The sequence below is a fragment of the Lycorma delicatula genome, chromosome 1, assembly GCF_047948215.1.
Source record: "Lycorma delicatula isolate Av1 chromosome 1, ASM4794821v1, whole genome shotgun sequence".
NCBI lineage: Eukaryota > Metazoa > Arthropoda > Insecta > Hemiptera > Fulgoridae > Lycorma > Lycorma delicatula.
In genome coordinates, this window is record NC_134455.1 from 108,122,927 (window position 1) to 108,141,750 (window position 18,824).

The 18,824-nt window shown below is 29.7% G+C and overlaps 1 protein-coding gene across 3 annotated transcripts in view; it reads left to right on the top strand.

Moving 5' to 3' along the window:
• The first annotated feature begins 624 nt into the window (after positions 1 to 624).
• LOC142320890 (tudor and KH domain-containing protein homolog) overlaps positions 625 to 18,824 on the top strand; it is a 55,681-nt gene continuing 37,481 nt past the window's right edge. Inside the window, exons 1-5 of one of the 3 annotated variants that reach the window (XM_075358877.1) lie at positions 625 to 779; positions 8,230 to 8,338; positions 8,993 to 9,161; positions 14,356 to 14,480; positions 17,226 to 17,331. In XM_075358877.1, coding sequence (XP_075214992.1) covers positions 8,249 to 8,338; positions 8,993 to 9,161; positions 14,356 to 14,480; positions 17,226 to 17,331 — 490 coding nt within the window. In that variant the 5' untranslated portion in view covers positions 625 to 779; positions 8,230 to 8,248. Of the gene's footprint in view, positions 780 to 8,229; positions 8,339 to 8,992; positions 9,162 to 11,073; positions 11,225 to 14,355; positions 14,481 to 17,225; positions 17,332 to 18,824 lie in introns of those variants that run through there. The other 2 variants (XM_075358881.1, XM_075358888.1) reach the window with 2 other exon arrangements.

The window sequence follows — 18,824 nt, forward strand, 5'->3', positions numbered from 1 at the left end:
AGAAGGTGCGTTTCCTGGAAGCACGTTACTAAAGGTTCTTGTGCGCGTATTAATACCTTAACATCTTCAATCCGGGAACGAAGACATCGAACGTTCCAGTGGATAATGTTCATAGATGAAAGTAACTATAGATATAGAATTACAGATATATAAAAATTGTTTATAGGTGATTCTGATTTTCTGTTATAAATAACACTTTGTGCAGTATATTTGTCGAATATTATTCTGTTTTTCTTTCTTGTGTGTATAACTTTTATGTAGCGCTTTGCTTCTTCAGGCACTTCATCTCCCTCCATGTAATATCTATGTACCTACGTTTACGCTAATTCTTAGGTACGCTAATTTTGGAGTAAGTATCATTACAAAATGTTTCTTCTACAGTAAACTAGATTTTTTATTTTCTGCCGTATAGATAATATTACGCTTGCTTATTTTATGGTGCTTTATTGATGTTCATCGAATCTTAAAATTGTTTTGAGTGTTATTTGCTCCATTTTCTCCATGATTTAGTTACTTTTTCTGCAGGTTATATTTTGTTAATTTTTTACTTTCAATGAAAATTATATCTGAACCGAGCTTTAAACATATCTTTAACGCCGGTAGGATCGCTAGTGACGTTTGCTTTCTTACATTTCGAGATATCTTTACTCCCGGAAGAATCGCAAGTTATGTTTTCTTATTTTTCGAAGTTACGTCTAACCTGTGCTGTGTGGTACGGTGGCATAAAGGGTTAAATTTGAAGACTGCTGATTACTAGTGACAAGATTTTTATTTAGCTGGTAAGTTAATTCTGCCTATTCAAATAGCATGATATAAGGCAAACATATATTGTATATATAAAACATCCCTTATAACTGGATTTTATTTTTGGGGTGAGTGTTTTTTGTTGTGCTTATATGGTGTGCGGAGTATGAAAATGCCCTACAATAAAGTTTGTTTTTAATATAGTTCGCGCGGGCTGGAAGATTGTAATATGTTGGTAGGTAGGCTCATATTGTTAGTTTTGAACTTGAGAGTTGGTAATGATATTGTTCGTATCTTATGACTGTGGATTTTTATTATTGTGAAGAACAATAATGGGCACTTGTGCACTTTAGGTGGTACCGTAATTGCTTATGTTAGCCTGTCGACCAATAAATTGCAAACTTTTGGATTATTGTTTATATTACCCAATGTAGCCATTATATTACCAATTTTATAACCATTTGTATTTATTATTTTATAAATATAATTTAGCCTACGCTCGCTTCGCTTGCTAACCTTGACCAATTAACACTATAATATTTTGAGTATTTAAATAATAAATTCAAAATAATTTAAATAATCAAATCATTACTGTTAATTAGTCGAGGTTAGTGAGTTTAGGTTAAGTTGGGTTAATTTATATCTATAATTTTTTGTTATTGTTTAAATAATCAGGTAAATCTGTTAAGAGGTTAAAATAGGTATATGATCTATCATTTTTAGAGAAAATTTATTTTCAAAGTGTGTACCACATAAAGTGCTCAAGTGCCCAATAATGTTTATGCTGTTTGCCTTTTAAAATGTAATATATTATCATTGATGTATTAAGATATTTCTTATGCCATAAGCCTTTTTGAATGTAGTTTGATTGATTTTTCCAAATTTTAATAAGGTAATGTGGAGTATAATTAAAATGTGATTATTTTTTTTATTTTAACATTTTGACCTTTCTTTTTCTTTCTTTCTTTTTTCTGTTTAGCGTCCTGTAACTACCGTTTAGATAATTCTTCAGAGGATGATTGAGGATGATATGTATGAGAGTGTAAATGAAGTGTAGTCTTGTACATTCTCAGTTCAACCATTCCTGAGATGTGTGGTTAATTGAAACCCAACCACCAAAGAACACTGGTATCCACAATCTAGTATTCAAATCCGTGTAAAAATAACTGGCTTTACTAGGGCTTGAACGCTGGAACTCTCGACTTCCAAATCATCTGATTTGGGAAGACGCGTTCACCACTAGACCAAGCCGGTGGGTTAACATTTTGATACCTGATATTGTTTTACTACACATGTTAAAACTACTGGCACTTAATACAGTTTGTTCCATCCCACTGTCTTTTATCTTTAGGTTAGGTTAGCCTACAGTAATCTTAAGGATCTTTGATACACCCATTTTACTGACAATCATTCTAAAAATTTCATTGACTCTCAAACTGGTGCTTGTACCAGTCACATCAAATCAACATGGCAAAAGAAAAGCATAAGCAACGTTTTGATACTCATAGAGAACTTTGGCAGTTATATTTGAGCAATTATATGTGGCATAAAAAGTATCCTGACAATGCTTTTTTTTTATTTTTGGAAACACATTTTTGAGGAATATCCTTGCATTTAAAGTTTTGTTAGATGTTTGTATTTTTCAAATAAAATTTGGTTAATTAGGTCTTTCTATTTCAATTTAATGCGCATTAAGCATTTTTCTTTGTTTGCACATTTTTTGCATTGTCATAACAATTAAAGTCTTGTTTGGGATGGAACAAACTGCATAAGTACCAAACTACTTGTATGAAAAAGATGAAAAATTACATTTTACAGCTGATACAAATCATACATCTTAGTAATTCAAATACATTATATATTTTGAGTAAATTAGAGAATATATGTAGCTATTTACTTACTGCAAAATTTAGTCGCATTGTTACAGAATTTATTATTTTTTTTGTTGTAAATTTCTCTCAAACATTAAACAGTAAGTAAATTTACTATAAGATAATGTACCCAATTAAAGTCTTTTTAAAAACCAGTTACAACAAATTTTTCTGATTTTTAATCTGTGATTATTTGATAAAAGTAATAGACAATTTTAAACGAGGAAAATAATGGCCATAGATTAATGATTGAAAATTCAAACATGTTGAATATTTGATAGTGTTGTGCTAATTGATAGTGATTTAATGTAAACAGTCTGATAATAAGTCGCAGATTTTTTTTTTAGTACAAGTAGTTCTTGCTTAATGGTTAGCATCCAGTTTTCTTTGAATGATGTCTTTTCCATCTTCATTTCAGCATCATGACGTTGTGATTTAAATCTCATGTTTTACAACATTCAGTTGTAGAAAAAGATAATTACTTGACATGTGTGGATTGGCCCATTGATAAAAATACATTAATTCAATGACACAGGCACTGGCATCCAATAAAGATAGCCATACCAATACTGGTAATGCAAAAATCAAGCATAGCCATACTAGTGCCTTTTCAAAGTTAGAAGAAACTGACTTATTTGATTAGTATGGATTTATTTCATAATATAATGACAGACAACATTAATAAAAATGTATTTCGTTGTGTAAATGTTTGATTTAATTTTTTTTTTTGTCTAGTTCCTTGTATGGAATCTTTTTTTTTGAGCAACTTAGATTTTTACTTTTCTGGCTGTAGTGAAATTTACTGCTTTAGCTATACTGGGAATGGACGTAGATTGATAAAAAAATTAAAAAATTGGTTTTAGATTTTTTAAGTTTTGAGGCTTAAGGAAAAATTAAAAAAATATATTAAAACAAAAAAAATGATTCAAATAAATTTTTAATTTGCAACAAAATTTTACTATAGTGCTAAGTCCAAACATTTTTTTTCTCAAGATGGATGTTTGTGTGTATGTATGTTGGCCTGTATTTGGTCTTATAACTTTGGAGCCCAATGACCAATTATCTTCAAACTTAGTAGACAGGTACTCAATCTGGGTCAAAAGAATGTATTAAATTTTTGCAAAGATTGGAAAAAGGGGTTGGGGTTGTTATGGCTGAAATAAAATTTCAAATGTTTACTACTGGGGCACATTAGCAAAAATTATTTTTATTTTTTTAGTTATACCTTACTTCAGAAAAGGAATTAATAGGAGTTTGAAGTTCTACATTTTTTTGCCCATCCCACTCCTGTTTAATATTACTACTATTTGAAATAAAGAATCAGTATCATCATACGTCTGCTTGAGTATCCATTTTGTAGCCTTATTTTTAATGTTAATTAAATAACTGGAACAAGTGGATGTAATATCGTGTTTTAAAATTTAGGCCCCAGAAATACGATTCTAATGGCACCACTCTGTTCGGTTTAGTTTAGGAAGTTGAATCAATGATATATTCGTGATTCTCATTCTTGTCATATACCCTCCCCCCCACAATTACCACTGATCAGTAAACACATTGCAACTAATTTAAAAACAGAAAACTGATTTAAAAGCATAATTTTAAACATCATTAATAAAGTATAAAATTCTGCTAGTCTTCCTCTACCACCTATCAATTTCACAAAAACATTTTGTATAGAAATTTCCATACATTTAGCAAATATCTCTTCACATTATAATTCAAAAAAAAATCCATCATCAATCAATCAAACTAAGATTAATATGATCAGTTTGAAGTATCACACCACACAAAAAATTATTTTCATCTCAGCTAATCAAATGACTCCTTACCTCACAGTTAAAGTTAAAAGAATTTGACAATGAAAGATTTAAACATTTAGTTTTTGATATGTTTATTACCATTAAGTTATTATTAAATCATACATTAAAATATTCTTGGTCAGTGCGCATTTTATTATCATTTATATTTGTGGCACCTTATGCTAGAGCACTACACAAATCCTACAACAGAGCTGTTAAAACAATATGAAAATAAATCATTAATAAATATGAGAAATAATATTGGACCCAGAATGGAACTGAAGAACCCCATGGTTGATTTCTCCTACTTTGTGCTTTACCACTTCAGTTTGTATAAATTGCTTCCTGTTATGCAAGTAAGACCAGAACCAAGTCAAGAGCCAATCTACCGATTCCTACAGCCTCCATTTTATTTAAAAGTAAACAGTGATTAGTAGAATCAAATCCTAAATAAAATCAAGGCAGAAACCCCAATACCTTATTAAATTTAGGGCTATTTAAATTCTTATGTAAAGAATGAAAGCCATAAATCTACTTGAGTATTATATCCATTATGGAAATCTTACTGTGCATCATAAAAAACTTGTTATTTTCCAAAAACCTTAATAAACTAACTTTTAAATTATTTTTTCTAGTAATTTAGCAAACACTGATAATAATGAAGTAGGTCTGTAGTTAGTAACATCAGTTCCAGTTCTATTATCTGACTTGAGTATAGGAATGACTTTTGTAACCTTCAACTTCTCAGGAAAACTCCAGTATCTAAGCCGAGTTAAAAATACGTGCCAGTATGGGAGGTACACCACTAACACTCATGTTGAATATTATTGGGGTTATATAATATCAACATCTCTTGATTTACCTGCAGATAAATAATCACTTAATTCTATTTCCTCATTCCTAGTAACAAGAGATAAAAAAATAGAGTTCATCTGGGAGTGCAATGAAATCTATCCTTGTATGATTTGGTGTTCACTCATCCAGGAGATTGAAGAGGCAATGGATGTGGAAACATTAACAAAATAATCGTTGATAGCTACTTGTTAAATATCTGTAAGAATATCATTATTTACTACAATCTCAACGTTTTTTTTTTTCATTAAATAACATTTGCATCCATCTAGTCAATGATCAAGGTTACACGGATTTGAATACTAGATCGTGGATACCGGTGTTCTTTGGTGGTTGGGTTTCAATTAACCACACATCTCAGGAATGGTCGAACTGAGAATGTACAAGACTACACTTCATTTACACTCATTATATCATAACATCTCCATTATTCTAGTCTCTATAAATTAAGTTTTCATATCCCTGATTATAAAAACATTCCAAATATTTTTTAATGACATTATTTCAATGTTAATAATATTAATATTAAATTCCCCAGTACTAAACACAGTATTTGTTTTAATTCTAGACAGCAATTCATTAAAACTCAATAAAAACATCTTCAAAAGCAGCACGCCACCAGTATACTCTCAATAAAGCATAAGTAAGGGTTCATAATTTATAGTCAACCAGCAGAGAATTGGCCCTGACAGATGCCCTGAATTTAATATAACATGACATGTTATTCCTGTATTAAAGGATTACCCTCCATTATGATTGTCATTGCAAGAGGCACGGTGTTCTAGTGTATAACATGAAGTCCATCTGAATCACAAATTCAATCCTCAGTTAAAATTATTATATTCAGTTATAGCTTTACTCAACTTAAGTAAGATGCAAATAAATCAAAATTCTTTTTAACACTCCTATTATTTTGGTGAAGTATTATTAAGTTACTATAAAGAAAAAAATAATTTCCTAATCTGAAATTATATTAATACCTTGCAAGTGGGCATCAATGACTCATGAATAAAGAAATTTTTATTTTGTAAAAGACGTACATAGTGCAACAGAGAGAATATAATAACAGTAAAAAAAAAAAAAGATTAAATATATGTGTGGAAATTTATGACTCGGATATCCACAGCAAGTAAATAAAATAGTCTACAAAAAAAAAATTAACATCCAAAAAATTACTAACATAGTTTTCTTTAATAAAAAAACATTGGTAATGGGAATTAATTGCTCATATAATAATTTCAAGTATAATAATAACTATTCACACATCAATTTGTATTACATAAAATAATTCTAATAATACATAATAAACATACATGAATTAATTAAAATATAAATATTAAGAATATATATGAAAGCAATAACTAAGAATAAAAATATCAGTAGCAAAATGTGCATATTCTTCCCATGGATACTGCACTCATACAACACATTTAAGAATCCCAAATGTGAAGCTGTGTTCTGTACCCTTACAAAATAAAGAAAGAGCCGTAAGGGTCTGGCATAAAAAAGAAGTATTCTTCACAGCTGTATCTAGACGTATGAGATAATCAATAATAGATAGACCCCATAGAGGTAACATTACTCTATGAAAAAAAAAATCTTTTTCCAAGATCCATATGTATTTGCTGTTACTATTTTCTTAATATATTTACTGTTGAGAGAAACAGGTTCTTATCAAACTCAGAGAAACATGTTCAGAGAAGATATGGTTCATATTTGCAGTAAATTCTCTAAGATTGAAAGTGGCAAATAATGAATTTAGGGATAGATGATATTTAATCCTGGAGACATATTTCAACAAACATAAGACAATCTCATTCAAGTTACATCCTAACAGTTAGTTTACTATAGAACACAACCAATCTTTTAACTTGCTTGACCTTACTTTATTAAAAAAATAAAAGCACATTTAAAATATTTCTATAATACCCATCTTCACTGCCAGCGCTTATTCACTATAAGCCTAAACATCTCACCCAGCAGAAGCAAGTTCCTCTTTTTTTCATTACATTCACATTTATGAACTAAAGAACTTTATAAGATATTTAGCACGTTAATACCTCTGCTACATATTTTAATAGTGTTGATGCCTACCTTCCACACTTAGGTACTTTACATAAAATACAACAAAAAATATAAAATGTCTAGTTACAAAAAATATATGACATATATCAACTAACAATCACATGAAATTCCCTTCATTTGTGGTAGAAAGATATTGTGTCGCTTTTTAACTGCAAACAAAACATATAAGATCATACAAATTAAAAGTGCAGTGATTGTATTAAATAATTCATCGGACTGGATGCACATTGATCCACTTACACACAAAAATTCTTTCAAGCATTATAATCAACTGAATTAAACTTTGCAAATCTACCAAACACAGAGTGTATGTGTGCAAAAGTATTAACTTCAACATGCAAATCTTACATAGTATAAAAAAAGTCAATCTCTGTAATCTTCCGACAATATGTACTTCACAAACACACTAATTTTCAAGTTTAACACATTAATTATACAAACACAACATTAATAAAATGCTGCTTGCAACTCAATTGATAAAGTAGACGAATAATTAGCTACAAAAATACCATCTGAAAGTACAGTTCAATAAATTCTATTTTTTATTTATTTAAAGTTTATTTTTTTGTCCATTGAGAATTAAATTAATAAATGTTCATCACTTGATATTGTGCTGAAAGGTAGTATTCAATGTACAATACTGAATAATTTCAAAGAAAAATAGTAAGGAAGAATGAAATTTATGATATATCATACAGTAGTCTAAACTTGTAAAATATTTGATTTATTTGCTATTAGCAGATAAATGTGTTTGTTTACTCATGGTTTTTTTCATAGTGGCTGTAAATTTTGCTATACTGTTTATGAAAACGTTTTTTTATTCAAAATGAAATCAGGGATGTTGTTTATTTGTTGTATGTATTTGTGTGTTTCAGTTTGGGAGTTAAGACTGTAATGGGCTGGAATGTGAATTCATTGATATTTTTGCTTGGTTTGCCTATGGTGGGAGTTTGTGCTACTGCATTATATCTTCTTTATAATAAGGTAAAACTGAATTTGTGTGTTCTTATAACTGGATTGTGATGATTATTTATGCATGTACATTGTTAGAAACTGAAGCACATATTACTGCTAAGTAGTTTGTTGCTTTATAGTTTTTTAACTTTAGATCAGAATATGTTTTTGTCTTAGCCTGTGAACTTAACAGTGTTATTCATGAAAGTATTGAACTTAACTGTTTGTTATTCATAGGAACCTTAGTTATTTTATTAAAAACTTTTAAATTCAGTATAAAATGTGAATAGAATAATCATTTATTTTATAGACATAACAGAACATGTTTTTTTTGTACATGAATGTTTTAGATTTTTCCTTATGCTAGTTTTATTGCTGCTCAAATAATGTGACCGTGTTCTTTGCAAATAATAAAACTATATGAAGACAGCTTGCCAAAGGAAAAGGCAGATAAAAGAATGAGAGTGAAGAGTTGAGTTTCACCTGAACAACTGTTAAAGAAAAGTGAGATCCAAAGCAACAAAATGAAAATCTACAGAGGGAACACATGTGTAGATTTGTGAAGACATGTACTTTTTCACCATCCAAATGATAAATATCTGTACTTCATTTCTTGAAAGAAATTTTTATAAATTACATCTTTTTCATAATTTGCCATCAAACATTTCTGTTTATTTTTTGCAGGATGATGAACTGGAAGATCCGATTGAAGGTGTAAAAACATCAAGAAGTACTGTACTTGAAATGAAGATACCTAAAGCCAGTGTTGGAGTTGTTATTGGTCGAGGTGGTAGTAATATTAAGGAAATAGAGCTAAAATCAGATACAAAAATCAATTTTAAAGATAGTGAAGGTAAATCATTATATTTTATCTTCTGTATGAAAAATTTGTTTACTTTATATCATGGTCTAATTTAATTCTTTGTGTCATGGTCTAACATATGCATATATACAGGGTGTCCCATATAAAACGCAACCCATCAATCACTCATCCATGAAATTTCAAAAGTCAAGCTTACTCCCCTACTCGTTACTGAAATGGACTCGTCCAACATCTGAACATCGCGTGTTTTCGCTAGATGATCGTGTTTTCATTGTTCAGTCGTACTTCAGTACAAAATCAGTGGTTGCAGTGCAAGATTTGTTTCCCCATAAGTACCCAGATAAACCAGCTCCTAACAAAACATCAGTATTAAGGTTAGTTGCAAATTTAGAGAGACTGGTTCTGTTAATAACAAGGAACACAAAAGATCTGCGTCAGTGTTGAATACAGATACAGTCACTGAAATCAAAGACTGATTACTCACCTCGCCAAATAAATCGACAGCCTTTTGTCTGCTGAAATTAATTTTTCTAAATCAACTGTTCATCGGGCGACCAAACAATTACAATTACGACCGTATCACATTCAAACGGTTCATTAACTTCTTGAGCCCAACAAAGAAAAATGGCTACAATATTGTCAATGATTCCGTCAATTTCTGTGTGAGGGAATTAATGTTATGGATTCGTTATTTTTCACAGATGAAGCATGGTTTCATTTGGATGGCTACGTAAACAGCCATAACAGTAGAATTTGGAGTGCTGAAAATCCCTGCGTTTATCACAAAAAACAATTACACTCGCAGAAGTTGGGCGTGTGGTACGCGATATCGCGGAAGAAAATAATTGGTCCTATTTTTTTCGAGTACACCATTAATGCATAACGATATCAGGATATTTTATTTCAGTTCATTGCACTCTTGGAAGAGGAAGACAGACACTGCTGGCTACAACATGACGGTGCGACATCGCACTACGCAGGTTCAACTTCTGATTTCGTTAAGGAATTCTTTGGTAATCGTGTTATCGGTCAAGGCTTGTGGCCACCAAGATCTCCAGATTTGACTGCGGCGGATTTTTTTCTATGGGGGTTACCTCAAAGAAAAAGCCTACAGCAACAAACTACGAACACTTGAACAATTGAAAGTCAATATTGAACAAGCTGTATTAAATATCCAGCCACAAACTTTGAAAAAAGTTGCAAGAAATGCTGTAAAAAGAATTGAAGATGGCGGCCACTTCCAACATTTACTCTAAATGTAAGGTAATGGATGGTAATAATAAAAATTACATTTACACATGCCTTTTTATTATTTCAATACCTACCAATATAAGGTTGGGTTGCGTTTTATATGGGACACCCTGTACTTACGTACATGTGTTTGAAAGAAGTTATTGGCAAATGAAAAGAGAAGTCCAGGATCAAAAAAAGTGAAAAAACTGTAGAGTTGAAATCTGTTGCAAGACAGATCCATCAAGAAGACGAAGAAGAAGAAGTTTGAATGTTTTTTTTTTTGCATTAGGGATTTATCTTCATTATAATTTGTAGGAATTTTTAATTGATCTTAAAATAAGTGAAAAAAGTTTTTTTTCAACCAGTTCAGTTGTTTATGCTTGATTACAATCTTATGAGTATTCAACTATTTTGCCATATAAAGAATCCATGTAGAGTCGTAGGGAGACTCACGGATTTTCTCTCACGGTTATCCATTACGTAGGAATTTCACATATATCCAACATATAATCATATTTTTTTTTTTTTAATTAAGACATTAATACACTACAACATTTGTTACGTTAAGGTATTTGTTACATGTCATGCCTGATATAATCAGACAGATTAATCTTGCCAGATTGTATATTGCTTTATATATAATATAAAATTGATTTTACCTAATAACAGACAAACTCCTTGTAGGTTCTTCTGTTTGGAGAAGGCAAAAATGTAACAGAGAGGGACACTAAACACATGAAAGTTTGTAGAAGATTAAATGCTGAACTTATTCATGAATTTCTTAAAAACAGAAGAGTTTTGTATGAATCAAGGCAGCATTTTAGAAACTCATTACCTAAGAAAATGGAGCTCAGTAATAAGTATTAATTTACTTGCAATAGTTAGCTTTTAATAGTAATATTCATAAAATTAATTGTAATATTGTAAAATGTGTAAATAAACCTGTGCAATATTCTCTGTTTATTGTTTCTTAGTTACTGCTGAACGGTTACTTTAAAACATTGCATAATTTAAAAGACTGTGGTAAAAGTGAACAGGTTTCAGATTCTCTGCTATAAAAGCCAAGTATTTAAATTTTTCTTGCCTGGTATCAGAAAATAGATCCACAAGTATTGTTCGGTAGAGATCATATGTTATGTCTGTATTTTAAATCTTTATAATTGTGTGAGGTATATTAAAAAAGTGTAGATCATGTTTTTTTAAATGTTTAAAGAATAACAAATATTCTAAAGAGCCAAACTTCAGTTTAGATGAACCAATGCACTAGTAGGTTAACAGCAAATTGTGATCCAATTGTTATGAAAATGGCAGTTCAACAAAGGAAAATTGTCAGCATGCACAGGTTGTCAGGCAAAATTTATACTGGGCTGCTTTCACTTGAACAGAAATAGATTTATTTTAACACAGAGTATGCAGTGGTGATCCTGACTTCCTTAAGACTGGTGATTGGTGATAAATCTTATGTTCAGAAATCAAAGTTCAGTCATCTAGATTGAAAAAAATCAAGGCAAGTAAGGAGCAAACTGAAAATGATAACTGGTTTTTCCAGCTATTGCGGAGTTGTGCATCACAAATACACTTCAGAAGATCAAACTGCCAACAGATAGCACTACCTGAAGGTTCTGTAACAATCTGAAGGTTTCCATACAATCTTCATGGGGATGCAGTTGCTGCAAGATAGCTAACCCGTGGGAATCACACAAGTGGCAATTGTATTCTGATATACACACACCCATTCATCATAGCTAATCTAACATATCTTGGAATTCCTCTTGTTTACTAGACTCCTAACTCACCATACATGGCTCCTTATAATTTCTGATCGTAAACCAAACTGAATATACTGTTGACAAGGTCCCAATTTAGGAGCTGAGAAGACATATGACAAACGTGATAGCACAGCTGGTAGCCATTCCAAGAAAGGGCTACAGAAAATGTTTCCAGCAATGGAAAAACCATGGGTTAAGCATATTGAGTCATAAGAGGACTACTTCGGTGGAGATTAAGATTGCTGATATTTTTTAGCATACCTTGTATTTTGATAGCAAAACACGGACCAAGCATCTAAAAAAGCTGAAAGTTTAGTGTCTACAAATTTTAAGATTTGTTACATGTTTGTAGCAGTAGTTTGGGATATGTATAAACAAAATCTGTATACTTCAGTTTTACCAGCTGTAGTACAATTTTTTTTTAAATTATGTTACAATTGTCTATTCTTCACTCAAATGAACAGCATTAAAAGTATTGTCTCTAAATTGACGGGAAGTAACATTTTAGTTAAGAACATTTTTGAGTTCTGTGGCATTTTGTATTTCTTTTTCATTGATGGACTCAGTTAGTATTGATGTGTATAGATCAAAATTACATGACAGCATCTCCTTAATATCATATTTTAAAATGAGCTTGATAATTGTTTCATTACACATTGTCAGTGTACAGCATCTATGCCTATTCAAGCTCAAGACATTCTTTCCTCACTTGGCCTTGATCTCCTTAATATGTATCTTATCTATCAATGTACGTTTCTGCTATGCACATCCTTATTATTCTGGTTTTAAAAGGTTTTTTTTTGGGGGGGGTTATTTTCAAAAGAAAATAGTTCTATACAGATACAGGAAGAATTTTCCAAACTGTGACTCTCTTTTTAATACTTATGTTATCTATTGGGTGGAGTAGTTGTGTAAAAATCCCCAGCAACTGATGAGTAAACCTAGCCACTAAAGGATTATGGACTCGGCTTACTTTTAATGTGTGTGTTGTCAATTCTCATTTTGTATATTTAGAAAATTTTGGCTGCTGGCTTAGCAGTCAGTAGTTGACCATAACATACTGTGATACATTAAAGCCATAGTTAAAACATTTTTATATTTGACAATACAATGTACCCTTTTGTATATGTGTGCACCCATACTTGCATGAATAACTTTTTCATAATTTTTCAGTGCTGTGAACACCATTGGGCATTACATACTATTACATGTTTTTATTAACTTACTAGAAAAAAGGCAGGCCTATTTGCCTGCTGTGAAAATATTACATGGTTTATGTTTCATTACTCATGCATGATTTTGTTAAATGTTTTTGCCAACAGTAACTAAATAACGTTGATGAATTTAGCATAATAATAAAAAAAAACTTTTACAATGAAAGTTTTTCCTGAACATTTTTAGCTGTTTCTTGAGTTGTGATTTTTTAACACTTCACTAACCCCAATATTTTCCTTTTTTATCCCCAAAACACAAGTATAACTTTAGATAAAACTTTTGTATAAAGAAATATAAATAGTTCAAACAAATGAATCATTTGTGCACTGGGCACATCACATGGTCTGCTGTGCACCAATAGCAGTTAAAATAAACATGAGCACATACATCAAACAAGCAAACAAACCCACGCACCATCCTTTTTTATGGGAAGATTTTCATTACTTATTTATTATTTCTTTAAAAACCCTTACTATTTTATTTTACTCTTAAATATTATTTAATAACTTAAATAAATATTATTTTAAATATTAAATATTATTTTTTAACTTGTGTTGAATTTTGAAAAAATAGAAAAAATTATCATTATTTACTTAGTTTATAGTTTTTACTTTTGATTTCAATAATGTGTATATGTACCTACATATACACAGTAAATAATGGATCATAAAACTGGATAGTTGGAACTCTAAATATCTCTCATATTCGCACTTTTTAATTTAATGTGAATCCACAAAGAGAGAGCAGGAAAATAAGGATTCCTTTATTTGCTTGCTGAAAGATGTAAACTTATTTGGCAGTTAACTATATCTATACGTTTGGTACTCAAGCTATGTAGCACACACAAGCTGTTTGTGTGTGCGTGTGTCTGCACGTGCATGTGTTTTCAAGCGGATGCATGGCAGTGTTTGATATTTAGAAAATTCATTGAACATGAACTTATAGAAAATGAATATTTTATCTGCTTTCTCTTCTAAACACACTCCATTTTTCTTTTAATGTTGTAGATGATGAAACCAGAACTTGCATAATTCGAGGTGGTAATGAAGCTGTACACTTGGCTGAAGCTATGATACATGAACTTATAATGAATCAACCATTGATTGAAACATATGAGATGTGGGTGCCTCAAGTATGTTAAATTGTTTGTATAAGTTTATAATCTATTGTGTTTAATAATTAAGTGCAATAATTTTTCTTTGTGTGGAACTGCCTTACAAAAGTGGTGGGAGTGAAACCTTTGTAACTAAGGAATGAATTTCCACTGTGCTTGAAGGCTGTGTACACTTTACAGTTTTCTTGATATATTTTATGTGGTTTAGTGAAGATATTATCTAGTGTAAGATTCTGATTGGTGTAGTCCAGCCAATTAGTAGGAAAACTTGTTAATAAAACTAAGTACAATATATATTATCAGTGACACATTGATTTTCTCATAACATTTATTGTACCAATGTATTCTTTAAAAAGCAATTGTCTGTGTTATGAAAGTATTTGATCTACCATCTGTGTTATTTCAAAATTATGACTGTATATACTGTTCTCAGTACTGTGTTTATGTAAGATGAGTATGCTTAAGATATATTCAGAACCACAAAGAACAAAAGTTTTCTTCAGTAATGCTAAAATATATAATAAATAATAATAATAAAAAAGTAACCTCCCAAACAAATTAAATTATCTGAGACTTTTTTATTATAAGAATTGATTGTAGCAAATGATCATCAATTCAGTTTTCTGTAAATATTTGCTGTTTAAGTTAACAGCTTCAAAAATAGTTTAGTTTGCCACTTAAAGTAATGGAAGTTAATAAAAATTAATCTATGGTAAAGAATACAATGGCAAATACCAAGATCAAATTATATCAAATCATAAAGTATTTTTAAGATGTAGATCTATTTTAGCCTTACTGAAGAAGATTTTTATTTATTTTTTTTAAATTGTGATATTTATTTGTCACATTTTAAGCTATTCTGAAAAGTTGAATTTCGTAAAGTTCTATTATTTTTCCATTGACTTTATTTATATAAATTATCAATCAATTATTAAATAATATACAAATATTGCTAGAAATTTTATTTGTTTATTGGCAGTTTAAATAACATAATTTTTGGCAAACATCAAATAGTACTTTTCAACTCCAATTTTATGGACGATTTTCTCAGAAATACAGAGGTATTGTTCTAGGATCTATTCTATTCAGTTTCTCAGATCAAAAAACACAATTAAACTACCAAATTTTTCCATTAGCTGAAACATTTTGTGTTAGCTGTTACTCAGAAACAGCATTTTTGGATAAATTTGTCACGTGTTCACAGCTCAGTCAGGATATTGAGAGATTGACAATTGAAAGTGTTTTTACAATTATAATTTATTAGTTTAATAATATAGAATATATATAAAATAAGGCGGCAAATCAATAATAATAATAATAAACAATGATTAAATTCAAAATAAAATTTTCAAGTAAGGACACAGGATTTATTTACTTAATCATAAAAATTAAAAATCATAAAAATTTACATAAAAATTTACTTAATCATAAAAATTGAAATTCAGTCCCATTGACGAAAACATTATAATGATCGCTAATCTTAATACTTTTAACAACAGGTATTGTATTTGACTCGGCTTTTGAGGCTTCTTCAAGAACAAAATTTTTCTTTTTGAGATGTGGTTGTGGCGCAGAATTATAAATCAGATGGCAAGATCATGTAACAAATGAAGTTCTAAGGAGAATCAGAGTGAACAGGAAAATGCTAAATGTGATTGATTATAGGAAAAGGAAGTAGCTTGGATATGAGAAGAAGGTTTTTATTAGTGAATGCGATGAAAGGATAGGAAGAAATCTCAAATGATGGATGGGATTAAGGAAAAGGGGAAATATGCAGAAACAAATAGGTTAGCAAGGATAAAACAAGGTAACGAGCAGCAGTTGTCACAGGATCTTCCCTAATGGCAGAACATTATGAATGAATGAAGTTTTTCCCTATATATTGATTTTAAACATGAGAAGCTTTTTTCGTTAGTAACTATTATGTAATGACTTTTCATTCTTTAATTTCCCAATCTGATATTTTGTTTAATGAATTATTTAAATAATTTTTTTAAATAAATGATTTTGCCATCAAAATTAAGATTTTGATATTTAATTTTGTCCAAAGCCAGTGTAAATGTGGTCATTAAGTGAAATTGTTGGGATTTCTGCTGTTAAGGTGTGATATGGCTGTTTTTTATTTAGTTAAAACATCTGAACTCCGTTTTACTTCATATTCATTTTCCCTACTTAATTTTTATTATTCAGTAGGATAGTATTGATAAGTTTATGCTAATTAAATTTACATTAATTATTCCTTTTTAAGTAAAGACTTCACTGCAAAAATAATTTTTTTTTACAAAATAACCCCCTGAGAAGTAGAATATGGAAAAAATGTTAAAGGGTTAATAAGATTCATACTGATCATAATGTCTGAAGTAAATGGTGCTCTATGTTCAGGATATACATGTATCCTCTGCAAAGTGGATGCCTCCAATTTCATATCAATTTTTTTTAAGTTAATCTAAAAAAAAATTATAGTTAATCAAAACTGATAATAGAAAAAAACTTTCATCCGCCTGTAAACAATATAAGCAGCACCCTGTAGTGGTACAAACTATTTTCTGATAACAAAATTAAATTAATTTTCTTGTATATGATCTAATGGCCAATTCAGTTCTGATATAACAATGATGGTAATTTGTGGATAGATGTATTACTACTAACAGAATATTGTGACATATCAATAGTATACATTCTGCTGCTACAAATATTACCCAAAATGTTAAAAGAATGAGTATTACTTTAATTTTATCTGTTTTCTTTATATATGTCTTGTAGAGAGTAATGGGAAGGATCATTGGTCATGGTGGTGGAAGTATCCGAGAAATTTCTTCAGCATCAAATGCTAAAATATCTGCTGATCGGACATCTATCTCATCTTCAGGTTTGTGAGGGATATTTTTAATTATATAATTTCTAGATATTATTCTGTAATACTGTTTACTAATGATATCTCAAATAATTATACATTATGATTGGATTCTCAATACTGGCCTCATTTTTAATGAATTAACTGTTTGAATCCTGACCAAAGTCAATATTTTGAAATGCAAATTTTTCACTGCATTTCCTTTTTCTTATGGCTACAAGGTTTTAATTTTTTTGTTGTAATTTTAGAGTGATTTGTAATATTTTTCAGTAATGGAATTTGTGATTGTAAGGGATTGCAGGTACAGGAAAGGTTGAAATTAATTATAACTATCAAATTTTTACATTAAAAACAATGTAATATTTGCTCTTATAGTAAATACTATTACTATAAATGATACTATTATTATTTATTTATTTAGTTACAAAATTTTCTTAATTATTGTCAGCTAATCAGTAATATTATGTAATGATTGTATTGTTGAGGCTTGGAAATGTACATAATTTTATAATATATATTCTCCTTTCTACTGATTGGAAAAATAAAAAATATTATATAATAAAAATTTTAATAATATATAACTTCAATTCTAAATTTTCTGAATTGTAGCACAATTCAGTGCTACATTTTTTGGAATAAAAATTCTGACACCTCTTTTCAGTATCCTATACATTTTAAATAAAACATTCTAATACTGAAAAAGGAATACACAGTAATTCTAATAAAAATAATTAATTCTGCTGTGTAAATTTTACTAAATAGTAATACTATTCTAAATATATGATAATAACAAAACAATATGTGATTAAACTAATATAAATGTGAAACTTGTTTTATATAAAAATCAGTTATCTATATGTATCAATAGTAAAATTATGAGTATAATACTAAACTATACAAACTTTATGCATTCTGAATTATATTGCAATTACTAATAAGTTATTTTTCAATCTTGTGATATGCTAAAAAATAGCTTTTTCTAACTACAATATAATCAACAGATAGAGCTAGGCTTTGATTCTGTCAACATCATCATTATCATTTTATTATGCTACATTATTTACATCTTCCATGTTTTTCTGTGAAAATTGGCTACTGAGCCCTAGGATACTAATTTTACATCTTTTAGAACAGAGTAGCCTGACTTTCTTTTGTTCACATCTCTGGAAGGACCCACATTATTATAATCTGATTTTCTTTTCAGGCCCTTTTTTGTTTTTATGTTTTCTAGTTATTAAACTTCAAAGCAACATTCCTTCTAAATTCAAAATTATTATCTTTTTCAAACATCTCATACTACACAACATTAGCATTAACAAATGCAATATTGAGCAGTTGCAAAAAGATTCTATTCCATTACTTTCTAGATTTTCTGTCTATACCATACAAAATTGTGTACTGATCAGCTACATCTATGACATCAGTGTCTATTTATTGAAATCGGCTACAACTGTGAAGTATCTAATTTCTTTTTGGTACCATTCTTCTGAGTTCTCATGACTACAGTT